The sequence below is a fragment of the Neofelis nebulosa genome, chromosome X (assembly GCF_028018385.1).
Source record: "Neofelis nebulosa isolate mNeoNeb1 chromosome X, mNeoNeb1.pri, whole genome shotgun sequence".
NCBI lineage: Eukaryota > Metazoa > Chordata > Mammalia > Carnivora > Felidae > Neofelis > Neofelis nebulosa.
The window spans coordinates 101,102,739-101,115,534 of NC_080800.1; the positions used below are offsets into that span (position 1 = coordinate 101,102,739).

At 48.5% G+C, this 12,796-nt stretch overlaps 1 protein-coding gene across 7 annotated transcripts in view; it reads left to right on the plus strand.

Moving 5' to 3' along the window:
* Positions 1-772: 772 nt before the first annotated feature.
* GRIA3 (glutamate ionotropic receptor AMPA type subunit 3) overlaps positions 773-12,796 on the plus strand; it is a 268,497-nt gene continuing 256,473 nt past the window's right edge. For 3 of the 7 annotated variants that reach the window (XR_009257263.1, XM_058714190.1, XM_058714194.1), the window contains exons 1-2: positions 1,453-1,769; positions 2,947-3,105. Coding sequence is in view for 6 of the 7 variants with exons in the window: in XM_058714190.1 (XP_058570173.1) it covers positions 1,661-1,769; positions 2,947-3,105 (268 nt within the window). In the remaining variant the exon portion in view is untranslated. Of the gene's footprint in view, positions 981-1,040; positions 1,395-1,452; positions 1,770-2,946; positions 3,106-12,796 lie in introns of those variants that run through there. The other 4 variants (XM_058714193.1, XM_058714191.1, XM_058714192.1 and 1 more) reach the window with 4 other exon arrangements.

Consider the following 12,796-nt stretch of genomic DNA (forward strand, 5'->3'; position numbering starts at 1 on the left):
AGTTCATTTTCCACATAGAGCAGGAGGAGAGGATATGAAAAGGAGAGCAGCTGGCATGGAAAGGAATAACACTTGTCTCTTCCAGAGAAGCTGGGGTAGGAAGGAAAGACATAGAAGATAAGGAAGCTTCTTTCCTCCCACCACTGGAGAAAGGGGTTAGGGAGAAGAGTCTAAGACGTTCATGCACAATATCTTGTGGAGGGGACCATCCCCCAAAAGAGGTCCAGGCCTGCTGCCTGACTTGGAAGGTTCTTTCCTCCCCTTAGAGCAAGGAATAAAAGAGGACTGGGGAAGAATTGATAGCCTCTGGGGTCACGGGGCAGGGGCCCAGGCGGCTTTGTCCAGAGGCTACAGCAAGGGAGCAAAGTAGCTGGGGACAGTTTCTCCCAACCTTAACTTTCAATCCCCACCCTTACCCTAGCTCATTCCCACACCTCTCTCCTCCTTTGGCCGGTGGGACTGAGCGTCCTTTTCATTAACCTTTTAGTTACCACTCCACGCACACACTTTTCTACAACCCCCAAAGCAGTCAGCCCCACACTGCCCATCACTGCCCTCTCCCCGCCGCAATCCCAGCTCTGCACTTGGGCAAGGGGAGATACTCGCCTCTCAGGGCCGTGGGAGTGGAAGGGGGGTTGTTCACTCGCCCTCGGAGCTCTGCTGTAAAAACTGAGCGGCAGGGACCAGGCATGCGCAGCAAATTCGGGCGCATTGTGATGGGAACTGCCTCTCCGAGTCTCTACAAAGACTCCGGAGTAACCACTAACGGCCCCCCCAAGACCCCCCTTCTTAAAGACAGACACACAAACGCAGAGGCAATGCAGCTTTTCTTTCTTTTTTTTTTGAAGGGCCAGTTGCCGCTTGAAAGGCTAGTTCCACGTGAAGACTAGTGGATTTCAATCGATCCCATCTCCGGTGTTGACAAACGCCAGCGCCGAGGCTTTGCAGTCCGGGGCTGCAGTTTGCAGTGGAGCTAAGCGGTGTGCGGCTTTAATTCCACGTCAGATCAACTTTGATCAATATCCCCCTACCGGCCCAATTGGAAGAGCCCAATTCACCGGCGCTGAGCCTTTTCGCTCTTTCCTTCTTTTTTCCCCTCTTTAGACCCACCATCTTCTGGGGGAAGAAAAGTCTCGGATTTTCTTTAGAATTTCTTTTCTTTCTCTCTCTCTCTTTTGTTTCTTTGGGTTTTGTTTTGTTTTGTTTCTCGGTGTTCTGTCTTTTTTGTTTTGTTTGGTGTTTTAGGTTTTTATTCTCTCTCTGCCTCTCATTCTCTCTCTCTCTCTCTCTCTCTCTCTCTCTGTCTCGTAGTGATAGGGAGAGAGATCGCTTTGGCGAACAGAGCTTGCAGCCAATGAACCCGCCTTCCAGATTGGTGTGAAGACAGAAGTGAGGTGGGGGGCGGGGAGGGGGTGTGAGAGAGCCTGTGAGCGAGAGGGAGCAAGAAAGGGAGAGAGAGCGAGATTCAGAGAGAGAGAGAGAGAGAGAGAGAGGAGGCGGTGGAGGAGGAGGACTAGTGTGGGGTGGAAAGGAAGAGTGAGCGAGAGCAAGTTGAGGGGAGGGGGTGTAAGAGCCGGCGAATTCTTTTTCTTTTTCTATTATTATTTTGACGACTCCTGAGTTGCGCCCATGCTCTTGTCAGCTCCGTTTTAGGCGTAGCATGGCCAGGCAGAAGAAAATGGGGCAAAACGTGCTCCGGGCGGTCTTCCTTTTAGTCCTGGGGCTTTTGGGTCATTCTCACGGAGGATTCCCCAACACCATCAGCATCGGTAAGCGAGAGCAAGCCGCCGGCCGGGCCGGGCTCCCCTGCACGGAGCCCTGGCGGGGCTGCCGCGGCCGCGGGTCCCGGTCCTGCACGGCCCGGGGAGGGGACCGGGGCCGGGGACCGGACAGGATCGGAGGGCACCTGAGCCCCCGGAGAGCCGGCGGGTGTGAGGAGTGGCGGGGACGGGAGAGGGGTCTCCTGGGGCTGGGGGTGGGAGCGGTGGGCTGCCGCGTTTTGCGAGCCGAGCGGAGCAGGGGAGGCACGCAGGAGGCCGGGAGGCTGCAAAGGGGCCAAGAGTCGCGGCTTTTCGGCTGGCTGCTCTGGACTTTGCCATGGCGTGCGTGCCGCGGCTGGAAGTTGTCCCAGGGTGATGCCGCCTGTCTGGCCGCGCCAGGGCGCCCCGTCCCGCCTGTCCGCCTCCCGGAGACCGACCGGCGCTGGGGGAGCTGGAAGCCCACCCTGGAGCGCCCGGACCCCGGGCGGCCGCCGGGGCCGGTGGCGGATGGGGTAGGAGGCGGGGGGCTAAGGCGAGGAGCGGGCGGCGAAGTCACGCAGACCACGAATTCATGAATTGCCGCTGTGTCTGGCTGGAGCCCGGCTCCTGGGCGCTGGGAGAGAGTTCTCTCGGCTTCTGTCTTGGATTTACAAGTCCGGAAGTTAGAATTGTTGCCATTACTGAACCAGACCCCTGTATTGTCCTGGGGGAGGGGGGGGAATGGCTATGGGGAACAGGACGGGGCAGCACGGGGAATGGAATTGTTTTTCTGCCCAATCCTTCCCGTTGCACCAGGAAAAGATGAACCAGCTTGTGGAGATGGGCGTCGGGGTAGGAGGTGGGGCGGGGGGGAGAGAAGTGGAGAGGAAGCTACTGCCCGAGAAAAAACCAAGTCCCGATGTTGGTTCCGTCGTCCGACTCCAAAGCAGCCCCTTCTCCCGTCTGTCCCCTTTCCCCCTTCTCCCAGCCTCTTCTTTTCCTCTTCAAGTCAGGAGGAAAACCAGGTTTCTCTTGGCCAAAATTTGAGTTCACAAGAGTCTAGAAAGACACACAGGTTGAAAATCAATAATCACCGCACAGCCCGGTACCATTGAGAGATATCGCCTGTCTGTAGCGCTCCCCAATTTCTAACCGGTCCTGGGGGGGGGGGGTGCACAAGCCAAATCTCGGTTCCTTTTGCTTATAGGTGGACTTTTCATGAGAAACACGGTGCAGGAGCACAGCGCTTTCCGCTTTGCCGTGCAGTTATACAACACCAACCAGAACACCACGGAGAAGCCCTTCCATTTGAATTACCACGTAGATCACTTGGATTCTTCCAATAGTTTTTCTGTGACTAATGCTTGTAAGTAGATCTGCTTTTCCTCCCTTTGGGACCTTGGGGACCGCATTTGTATTTTGCTTGTGGGACTTGGGGTCTGCGTGTGTGCTGGGGGTGGTGGTGATTGCCTCAGTAGACCTTGTACGGGCCCTAGTCAATCCAGGTTTCATGCGACCTAAATCAACTCCATAGGATCCTGCTGAGGGACTTGAGGTAGGGCACAAAACTCTGTTGTGAATACTGTCAGATGCGAAAGTTTTATCCCCCCCCCCCCCCCCCCCCCGCAAACTGGCGTTCCCTCCCCCACACCCTCCCCCTTCCCTCTTTAGGCTGGAAAAATAAAGAAAGAAAAAATAGCATGGCTGTTCAGGGAGATTTCTTCAGATGGGATAAAAATAAAAAGAAACCTCTTGATTGAGTTAATTCAGGATGTACATTACTTGACTGATAAAGCTAGAGCCTGGCTGTAGGAACGAGCTGAATTTGACAATCGCCTAATATTTAGGAGCCAAATATGAGAAATTCTGCAAACAAGTGACCTTGAGGCACAGATCAGGCTGGGTTCCCTGGCCTCTTTCTGTCCTATAATATCACCTCTCTTACTGTGAGAGCTCTGATAGGAACTGATAAGACAACAAACTCATTACAAGTGATGAACGCCTGGCAAACGGAGGGGAAGGGAGAAGACAGTGCTCAGCTTACTATTTGGAAAGCTACTTCTGTCTCCTCTAGTGTTGTTCACCCCCTGATTCTTAAGGCCCACACAGTTCTTAGAGCAAAAGGTGGAGGGGGCATACAGCTGAAAACCTGAATATGAAAAGGGAGGAATTTCATCAGCCCCAAAGCTGTTTCTGAAATATCTAGCTGTGCTCTGTGATTGTCCCTCTGGAAAGGGGACATTTTGAGAGGCAAAACCATGGGATCCCAAATGACCAATAGCCTGTTGGACACAGTTTTTTTCTTGAATGGAATGTTTTATGGGAAAGACTGATGGTTCTTCATCTAAGCTGATTTTACAAAGTTTTCACAACAGTGAGGCTGATGATGGCATAAATATGTTTTGCTTTTATGGCTGGCGTAGTTTGGCATTTGGAATTTTTGAATTTTATTTTAAGAGAGAAGTGGTATTTGGTTGGTTGGGTGAAACTTTGTATATAACTTCCTTCAAATTCTTGTGTCTCAAAGGATGTGTCGCTTCCAAAAACTGTTGTAAGGGTCACCAAGGGCACAGGTTCCTTGGGTTTGAAGACTTAGGTCAAGGGGATGGGGTGAGGTACTTTCAAGAAATGTGACACTTATCAGCTTTAAGAAAATTTTAGCTGAAGGTACAGATCCTTATATGAACATGTTCTGAGATACTCTGTATTTGACATTCATTGGCTTTCCGACATTGACAAAAATAGGAACTTATTAATTCCAGCTAAGTGTGAAAGTTACAAAATGTCTGTCTATACTTTGCATCTTATTTCAGTAATCCCAGCCTGTCGCTACAGCACTTACAACACACATCTGACTCTTAATCCTGCAGCACTGTGATCTTGTCAAGAGGCTGAATCTCAAATGCAGCTTCCTAAGTATCAATTAGAACAGATTTAAAGCCAAATACATAAAACTAGCAGGATTTACTATTAATAATGAATAATATTTACTTCAACTCACTTTAGTGTCTTTCCACTGATGAGGACTGGGATAAGAGTGCCAATTGACTTCTTAGGAATGATTGATTTCCAAGGTTTTTGGTCCTGTTTTTCTATGGTCCAATCAGATTGACACCCACCTGCCAAAGGCCATGGAACCCTACCAGGGAGCAATAATGAAGTGATCCTTGCCCTGTGAACAGCTCGGTTTGAGAACAATCTAGGCACTAAGTCATTCATATTCATATCAGTGTCGAGGTGCATTGATGTCTTAACCTCCCAGGCAATAAAGGAACAACCATGGGGTAGGAAAAGAAACAGAGTGACCCCCGTAGCCCCCAAATCCACAGCACTTCCGTTTATAAGCTTACAAGGCTAGGTTATGTGGGATAGTGGGTGTGGCTCACTGGACAACAAGAAAGACAAAACAAAACAGTGACCTTGCTCTTAGTTATGCCAAATACACATATATGCACACAAAGACACACACACACAGGAGAAATATCCAGAAACCAGTGATGTGTACCCAGCTGCCTGTTGCACTCTCAGACTTTACAGCTCAGAAGACAGAGGAGGAAAGCTACCATCTTCTCTGGTCCCTGAAACAGTTCCTCTCTGAATGTCACAATCATTGAATGGGGGCCAGATCTCAAAGCTGTCTCCGGGCAGCTGCTGCCTAGAAGCTTAGTATGAGAAAGAGGACTAGTCCAACCACAGGCAGATAGTCTCTGAATGCTGAAAACAAGCATTTCAAGGGGCCTTGGAATCCCTGGAGGTGTATCTCATTTCCCCCCCCACCCCCCCCACCCCCGCCCTGGCCTGTGGCCTTAATTGTTCTTTTTCTCATGGAAATAGACATACTGGCATAACAATACTAGTTCAGTATCGGGGCCTGGCAGGGACCCCAGGTTCCAGTCTTCCAACTGACCGCACTATTGTACGGAGGAGAAACCCCTAGCTTTTTTATCCTGCCCCTTCCTGGAGACCTAGGAAGAATTCAAGTAAATCCCTGATGAGTCCAAATCTGGTCAGTCACCTCTCCTATCTGGTTCACTATGGAACAGGATGGCAAAAATTAAAGGAACTTGTCCCTGTCCCCATTCAGAATTCCTAGTTTCAGCCTATCCTAGCACTAGAATTGATTTCTTCCCATGATAGTCCCTTCATCCCCAATCGTTGGTCAGGCACACACTTTCCAGGGTAGAGGTATGCAGGTAAACAAACACTGAGAGAATAAACAAAGGGTAATGTTTTCTGGATGTGTCCCTCCTCTCCTCTCTCCCTCTGCATCCCCTCCCCCAATGTTTCCAGGAGGCTTCCTAGCAATGAGTCCCAGGCATCAGTTAAAGACTATTCTTCACCAGTAACCAATTTTTTTTTGCACCACCCCCAAGAGGTTTACTTAAGACAGACTCCAACTTCGCTCTATGTCTTAAGAGGCCAATAAAAGCCTCTTTGGCTTTGAAGGGTGGTTCATTTGGGGTCTCAGTTCAGAGGTGAATTGAAGTGTATACAAAAGCCTCCTCTGTTTTGGAGAACATGTTCCCATTTCATAGGAATTCATCGAGTTTGCAGTCTTATTTTTCAGTTTAGCTAGATGACCCCAGAAAGAGGGATGGTGTGAAAATCATGATTTGAGGATACGTGCATTCAAACGCACAAACAGGGGCACCCTCACACCCAATCAGTATATATGAAAAGAGATGTGCACACACATTGTGAGTTACATGTCTGTTCTTTAAAAACCAAATTTGATCGTTCTAGGGCTTTGGGGGATGTGGTAATACCAAGGGAGGGCCATGTCTCATTTGCGTAGCTTTGCTGCCCCGGTTCCTCGGAACCGCCCCCGATTCCCTTGAAGTCCCCTCCTGTGTCTTGCTGCTGTGCACTTGTGGTGTGCTCCACACGACATCGCCCCAGCCTCTGCAGTGTCAGCTCATTAGCACACAGATCTCATATTCCCTCTCCGCACTGTCATTGCAAAAATTGCTGTTGTACACCTTTACAGCCAACAAATGTGCTCGTGGATTACGCACTGTTTGCAAGAAGCAAGGAAAAGGCAAATGTAACCTTAAAGGTTATTCACCACGGAATTGTGCTCTAAACGCATTGGCTTAAATAAAAATCTGTTGATGGAGGCGCAATAGTGATAGTGGGACTTGGGAGCGCAGGCTCTAATGGAGCCCCAGGCAAAATCCCTTTGGCTGCCTAAATCTAACTCATCAGCTGCAAATTTTTATTCCATTAATTTTTTCTCCCCAAGCCCTGTGAAATATACCTGCTGAGAGCATGCTCCTTTCATAACTGAGCGCATTTCGCTACCAAGTGTACTTAGCTGAGACAGGTTTCCGTCTCTTTGCCCACAGAGTCACAATCTAATTATCTAATTATTCTAATTGCCAGGATCCATTTAACTGTTTAGGTCCGTTTGGGAAGGCAACGTGTCCCCTATCTGATTCTCTGCTCTTTGGCGGGGTCTGTTTTGTTTTCGTGTTGGTCTTTTTCACGTATTCTCTGGAACCAGGGCGAAGACCTGCTCCAGTCCTCAAACAGATCTTCATTATACTAACCAATGTCGACCGCTCCAGCTCTACCTCCCATCCCTAGTTCCCCCTCTTTGCTGCTGTCCCTGTCCTCTGTCTGCTGGCCAGTCTTCAGTAAGCTCACTGGCTTAGCTCACCTCTCCGCCCCTCTGGCCAGCTGGCTTAGCCCACTGAAGCACGGAGAGGTCGCCTCCGTGGTGCCAGTCAGACTTAAGTCACCTTCTCACAAGGTTTATTATGGGTTTTTTTTAAATCTATTTTTTATGTGGAGAGGAGGGAGGAAGGTGATGCTGTTCATTTGGGCCATAAAAATAGATGGCAATCAGCAGGCTGTAAAGGTGAGTTTCCAGCAAAGTGTACCACCTCCCCTAGAAGGCAGCTTCCTGTTGATCTACTAAATGGGGGCGGGGGACGGACAGGAAGCGTTTAAGAGGAAAGAACAAAGAAAACTATTGTTCTCTCTCTGCGCTCACAGCCAAAGGAGCCACGGTTTTTCTTCCTCTCAGCAAATTGAACTTTTTTCCTTAAAATGAAAACTAGTTTTCCACATCCCCCCACTTCGGCCTCTAGCTGAGGTTTCTTTAAACCTGCATCTCCATCCCCAGCTCCCCAAGATTGAATGAGAATAGTGGGGGGCTGGTTGGGATTTTTATTCTCTGTTTTTGGCTCCTGATGTATTTGTTTCAAGATGTCATTATTATGGGTAGGCAGAGGTGATTGGCTGCTTTTATTTTAAGGGACTGGAAAATAAATGAAGCCACCCAAGCGTTGTTATCAGTCTTCTTTTGTGGATAAGAGATTTGTCATTCTTATATGGTGGGTTAAAGGATTAAAAGACAGCATGGATTTTCAGAGAGGGCCAGAATTTTAGAAGATAGAATTTGTAACTTTGGGGGAGAGCGTAAACATGCTTGTCCAGATGACTTAACTTTGAACTTCTTAGCCTGAGACTACAGAGCTATCTGAAGGGCCTTTCACACAACTTTCTGTCTTCTCTGAGGGTCGGGAATATATCTACCTACTTTTACCTGGTCCGTTACAGTAAATCCCGTGTTGAGTTTCTTCCTCTGGCTTTGATACTTTGGATCTGATTAGACAAAATGTCCGCAGGAGGGTGCAGTTAAAACCCTAGGTGGGGGCGCTGGGTGTTCTTCAGCAAGAGCGTAGGAGTTGTGCAGACACAAAAGGAACCCCCTGCTCGGGAAGTGTCTGGGCTCCAGACGTAGAGCTACAAATAGCCTCAGCCTGTGTGTGGGATGAGCCTTGAGCTAGGGCAGCAACCCCCACCCTCCGAAAAGGGGTTAGTACTTAGCAAAAGGTGAACACAAGACCGAATTTGTCCTGTTTCACACTTCTGCCTTTTCTTCTCTTGCCATAATTTCCCCATCCTGCTCTGTGTGCCTAGCCCACACCATTTTGCCAGTCCCCGGGTGGGCCCTGATTCTGGCATCCCATCCCCAGTAAACTTAACTAGCGACTGTTCTCCGCTCCGGACTTTTCCAGACCCAATGCTCCTTCTCTGTCAGAATATCTCTGTTCTTGATCCATCCTGTTGAGGGCCTGTACTCTAGGGGTGACAGCATTTTATCTAATACAGGAATCTAGCTGAAAGTGGCTGATAAGGGGTTAGTATACCTAACGGGGAATATTTGCCGCAAAACCAGAGACTATGGGAACCATAATGCCTCAGTTTCGAGGAACGAAAGATACTCACATGGGCGTGTTTCTGGACATGATGCACGGGGTGGCTGTTCACTCTACCCAAAGCAAAGATCAGCTGGCCCTGGTCATGGAAGACCTATGTGCAGACTTGCACATAGTAGGTTCGGTGTAAGTACACCCATGGCACGGGGCAGGTGCAGCTTCAGCATGTTGAACTTGGCCTTGGGGAGCAGCCACGGTTGGTAAGGATTCGTTTTATTAAAGAAATAAATATATACAGCCTTTTTCATGTCAACCATACCTCAATTAAATGGTCTGAAAAAGGGTAAACTTTTTATATGTACTACCAAAAGAAAAAAAAAGGAGGCTGCTGTAGAATCCAAAGGTGCCTGTGTGGGCACTGCCAGGAGATGTGCCCGCATGAAACAGAGGTCCGAGGAGGGGAGAGAGGTGGTGAGGAGGCCGAAAAGTCTCATCCTGCAAGTTGCCTTTCCCTGGGATGGCACGTGGAATGCCATGATTACACAGCAGCATCCCCCTCACAGACGCGAAGTGGTAGCTCTGGAGGGAGGTGGAGAGGAAACACAGCGGGTAATGACCCCTTAACCCTGTGACACACGGTTCGGTCTAGAACAGCACTTCTCAACCTTCCGTGTATGCACCAGTCACCTGGGAATCTTGTTAAAATGAAGCTCCTGACTCAGTAGTAGGTCCCCGGTAGGGTCCAAGAATTCGCATTTCTAGCAGACTCCGAGGGAATGCCAATGCTGCCAGGACTCAAACCACTCTGAGTAAAAAGAGACCAGAGCAGGGAGACTGTGATTACCCAAGGAAAAAGGGTCTGGCAGACAAGCTCTTACTCAGATCTGTTCCTCTTTGCCTTCCAAAGAAGGTTCTGTAAGGGACGCAGCTGGCCCATTCTGGCTCTGGGATGTCCCTATCATACTCCCAACAACCCTGTGTCCGTTTCAGCCATGTCTATAGGCGGCAGGATTAGATGTCTGATGAGAGCGTCTACATAGAGTTGCTTTTTGTGGGGATTTGGAAGACACTGGAAGGCAGGCTGAGAGAGGAGGCAGCTCATGAGCCAGGATGACAGAGTCTTGGCTCCTTGCCACACCCCAAAGTGTCCCTTTTAAGAAGCAACCTGCCCGAGAGAGTTAAGGTTGGCATGGAGTTACAACTGCCTTTCCACTTTGCTTCTCTGGGTCTGCTCTTCAGCTGTCTGACTTCCCTTCAACGGGGTGAGAATCCAGAAGTACACCACAACCCGAATTCTGCCCGGTTCCCTAACAACTTGAAAACTCGACTTCATTTTTGAGGCTGGTGCCAAGACCACATGGCGAGGTAGAGGGCAGGAAAGGGAAGTGATGTCACTTTCCAACATATCTAAGCTGAGGGCTGTTCCAGGGAAGTCACAGGAAGCTTACTCAGTGTCATTTGAAGACTGCCAAATTTTACCCCAAATATTGCCCCCCTTCAGCAGTCTGCCATTAGTCTGAAATTCCACAAACTCATTCATTTGCATCACCGCACTTAGGCCTGTGCAAGCATGCTAACTGAAAGTGAATGACTTAAATCCTTATCAGCCATTAGTATTTCAACCAGAATTCTTTGATCAGGTTACCACCTATTATTACCTGGAAGAATCCTTAGAGGAGGTTTTCCGAGACAGGTAAGTGGACCAAAACAAGACTCCTTCCCAAGAAAGTGGGGCATCAAATGGATGGTGGGCATTCAGGGGGCACTGAGATAGTCTTGAAGATGAGGAAGAGTCCCTCAAATACACTTCACCTATTTTGCAACATTTGACTTTCTCCATGGATAAATTCTGGTAGCTTACTCCCTAAGATTTTTTAGTTGCCTTTGACCCTTCAAGTCGCACCCTTTTGATAGTGGTGGGTCTGTCGTCTCTTTCACGAATGGTTGTTTGCTGCAACAGATGATCTCAGCCTCTAGATTCCCCACAATTACTGTGGGATATTTTCGGAAGTAAAACCAGTTTGTGATGAGGGATGGTGAGGATTTTAAAAACCCTTTTAAAAATGCTGCAATCAAAAATAGTTCCCTTTCAATTATCCATGATTGGCTGATCTACCTTGCCAATTACTCATTGCAACGGGGGCCTCATTCTTGCAGCTGCCCAGAAAGGGATCAGGCTACCAGCAATGAATGAGACAGGAAGGGATCCGAACCCAGCTTGCAGAGGAGTAATTGTGCCCACGTGGGTGTGGGTCTCTGAGTGGGTGAACACCTTTATACATGTAAGGTAGAAAGGCTGCCAACATCCACAGTCAGCCAGAACCTGTTACAGAGTCTCAAATATTCTTCTATTTCACGATTTCCAAAGCTACTTGTTGGCTAGCTGAAAACAGTATTTCTTGAGTTGGACCACTTGCATCAGAATCACCAGAGATGCTTTTTAAACATACGGTTTGCTAGGTCACATTCCAGATGTTTTAAATTAGAAAATATGAGGATAGGCCTTTTTTAAAAAAACAAAACGAAACAAAACAAAACACAAGCTCTATGGGTGATCCTAAAGGACACTCAGTTTGGGAATCACTAGTTTAATTGGCCCTCGTAGCATAAACAGAGACCTATGGATTCAGATAGCACATTTGTTGAGGACCCACTAAGCACCAGGCTCTTAGGTTCAGGCACGTTCACATACGTTACTTCTGTGAGTAAGTGAGGGGCTGTTGGCCCACGCAAGCGTTAGCGAGAGGCTCTTGGGTTGGAAATCCAAACTTGAAAGGACTCCAACTAGCCTCAAGTCACGGTCTCTGAGGTAAACAAAGCAAAACTGCTCTTTGCAATGGTTTTCTTTTTGACAGTGCTGCTTCTCTTCTTTGCTTGTTAGCTCACGACTGGTCCTTAGCCGTGCCAGAAGCTAGATGTCATGGCAGATGCCAGCCCGTGTGTTCACAAGCAGATGTACCGCGGTTTATATGTTATTCATTGTGCTATCCTTGCTATCAACAAATCTAAAACCAGGGCTATCATTACACTAATAATAATAACTATCATTCACGGAACCCATACCATGTAGACCACATGGCATTAAGCCTTCTACCTGCCTGACCTCATGGAATCATCACGACATTGCTAGAAAGGAGATACTCTCACCTTCATTTTAGCGAAGAGGAATCAGGTGGTTCACAGTCTACATAAGCAACTGGCTTCAGGTGACACAGGTAGCTAATTAGTGAAGCCAGGATTCTAGCTGAGGTATTTCTGCCTCTGGAGCCTGGACTCCATTTCAGCTGGGGTGGGAACCTCAGACGATTACAGGGGCCAGGTGGATGGCACAAATGTGTAAATTGGGCCAGGTGTGGCATGGTGGGGCCTGTGGCAATCTGGACAGTCCATGTCCCTACCTGAAGACACTCCTATCCAATTTTTAAAAAAACTGGGGACCAGCAAAACTGGGCGAAGGTGAGTCTCTGCCCCCTGCACTACACTATCCCCCTTCCTCTAGCTCCAAAGTTACTCGTTGAGGGAAGTTCTATTAACTCCTAGTTAAAAGTACTGAGAAAACCAGGAGCACCTGGGTGGCTCAGTTAAGCGTCCAAATTAGCTCAGGTCATGATCTCAGTGCGTGAGTTCAAGCCCCACAGCGGGCTCTGTGCCGATGGCTCAGAGCCCGGAGCCTGCTTCGTTCTGTGTCTCCCTCTCTCTCTCTCTGCCCCTCCCCCACTCGCTCATGCGCTCTCTCTCTCTCTCTCTCTCTCTCAAAAATAAACAAGACATTAAAATTTTTTTTAAAAAGGTACTGAGAAATCCAGAAAATCTCTTTCTCACAAAAAACCTAGTTGACCATCTCCTCTTAGCGTGACGTCAAGATACCTCAATATGCCAGAACTTTCTCTC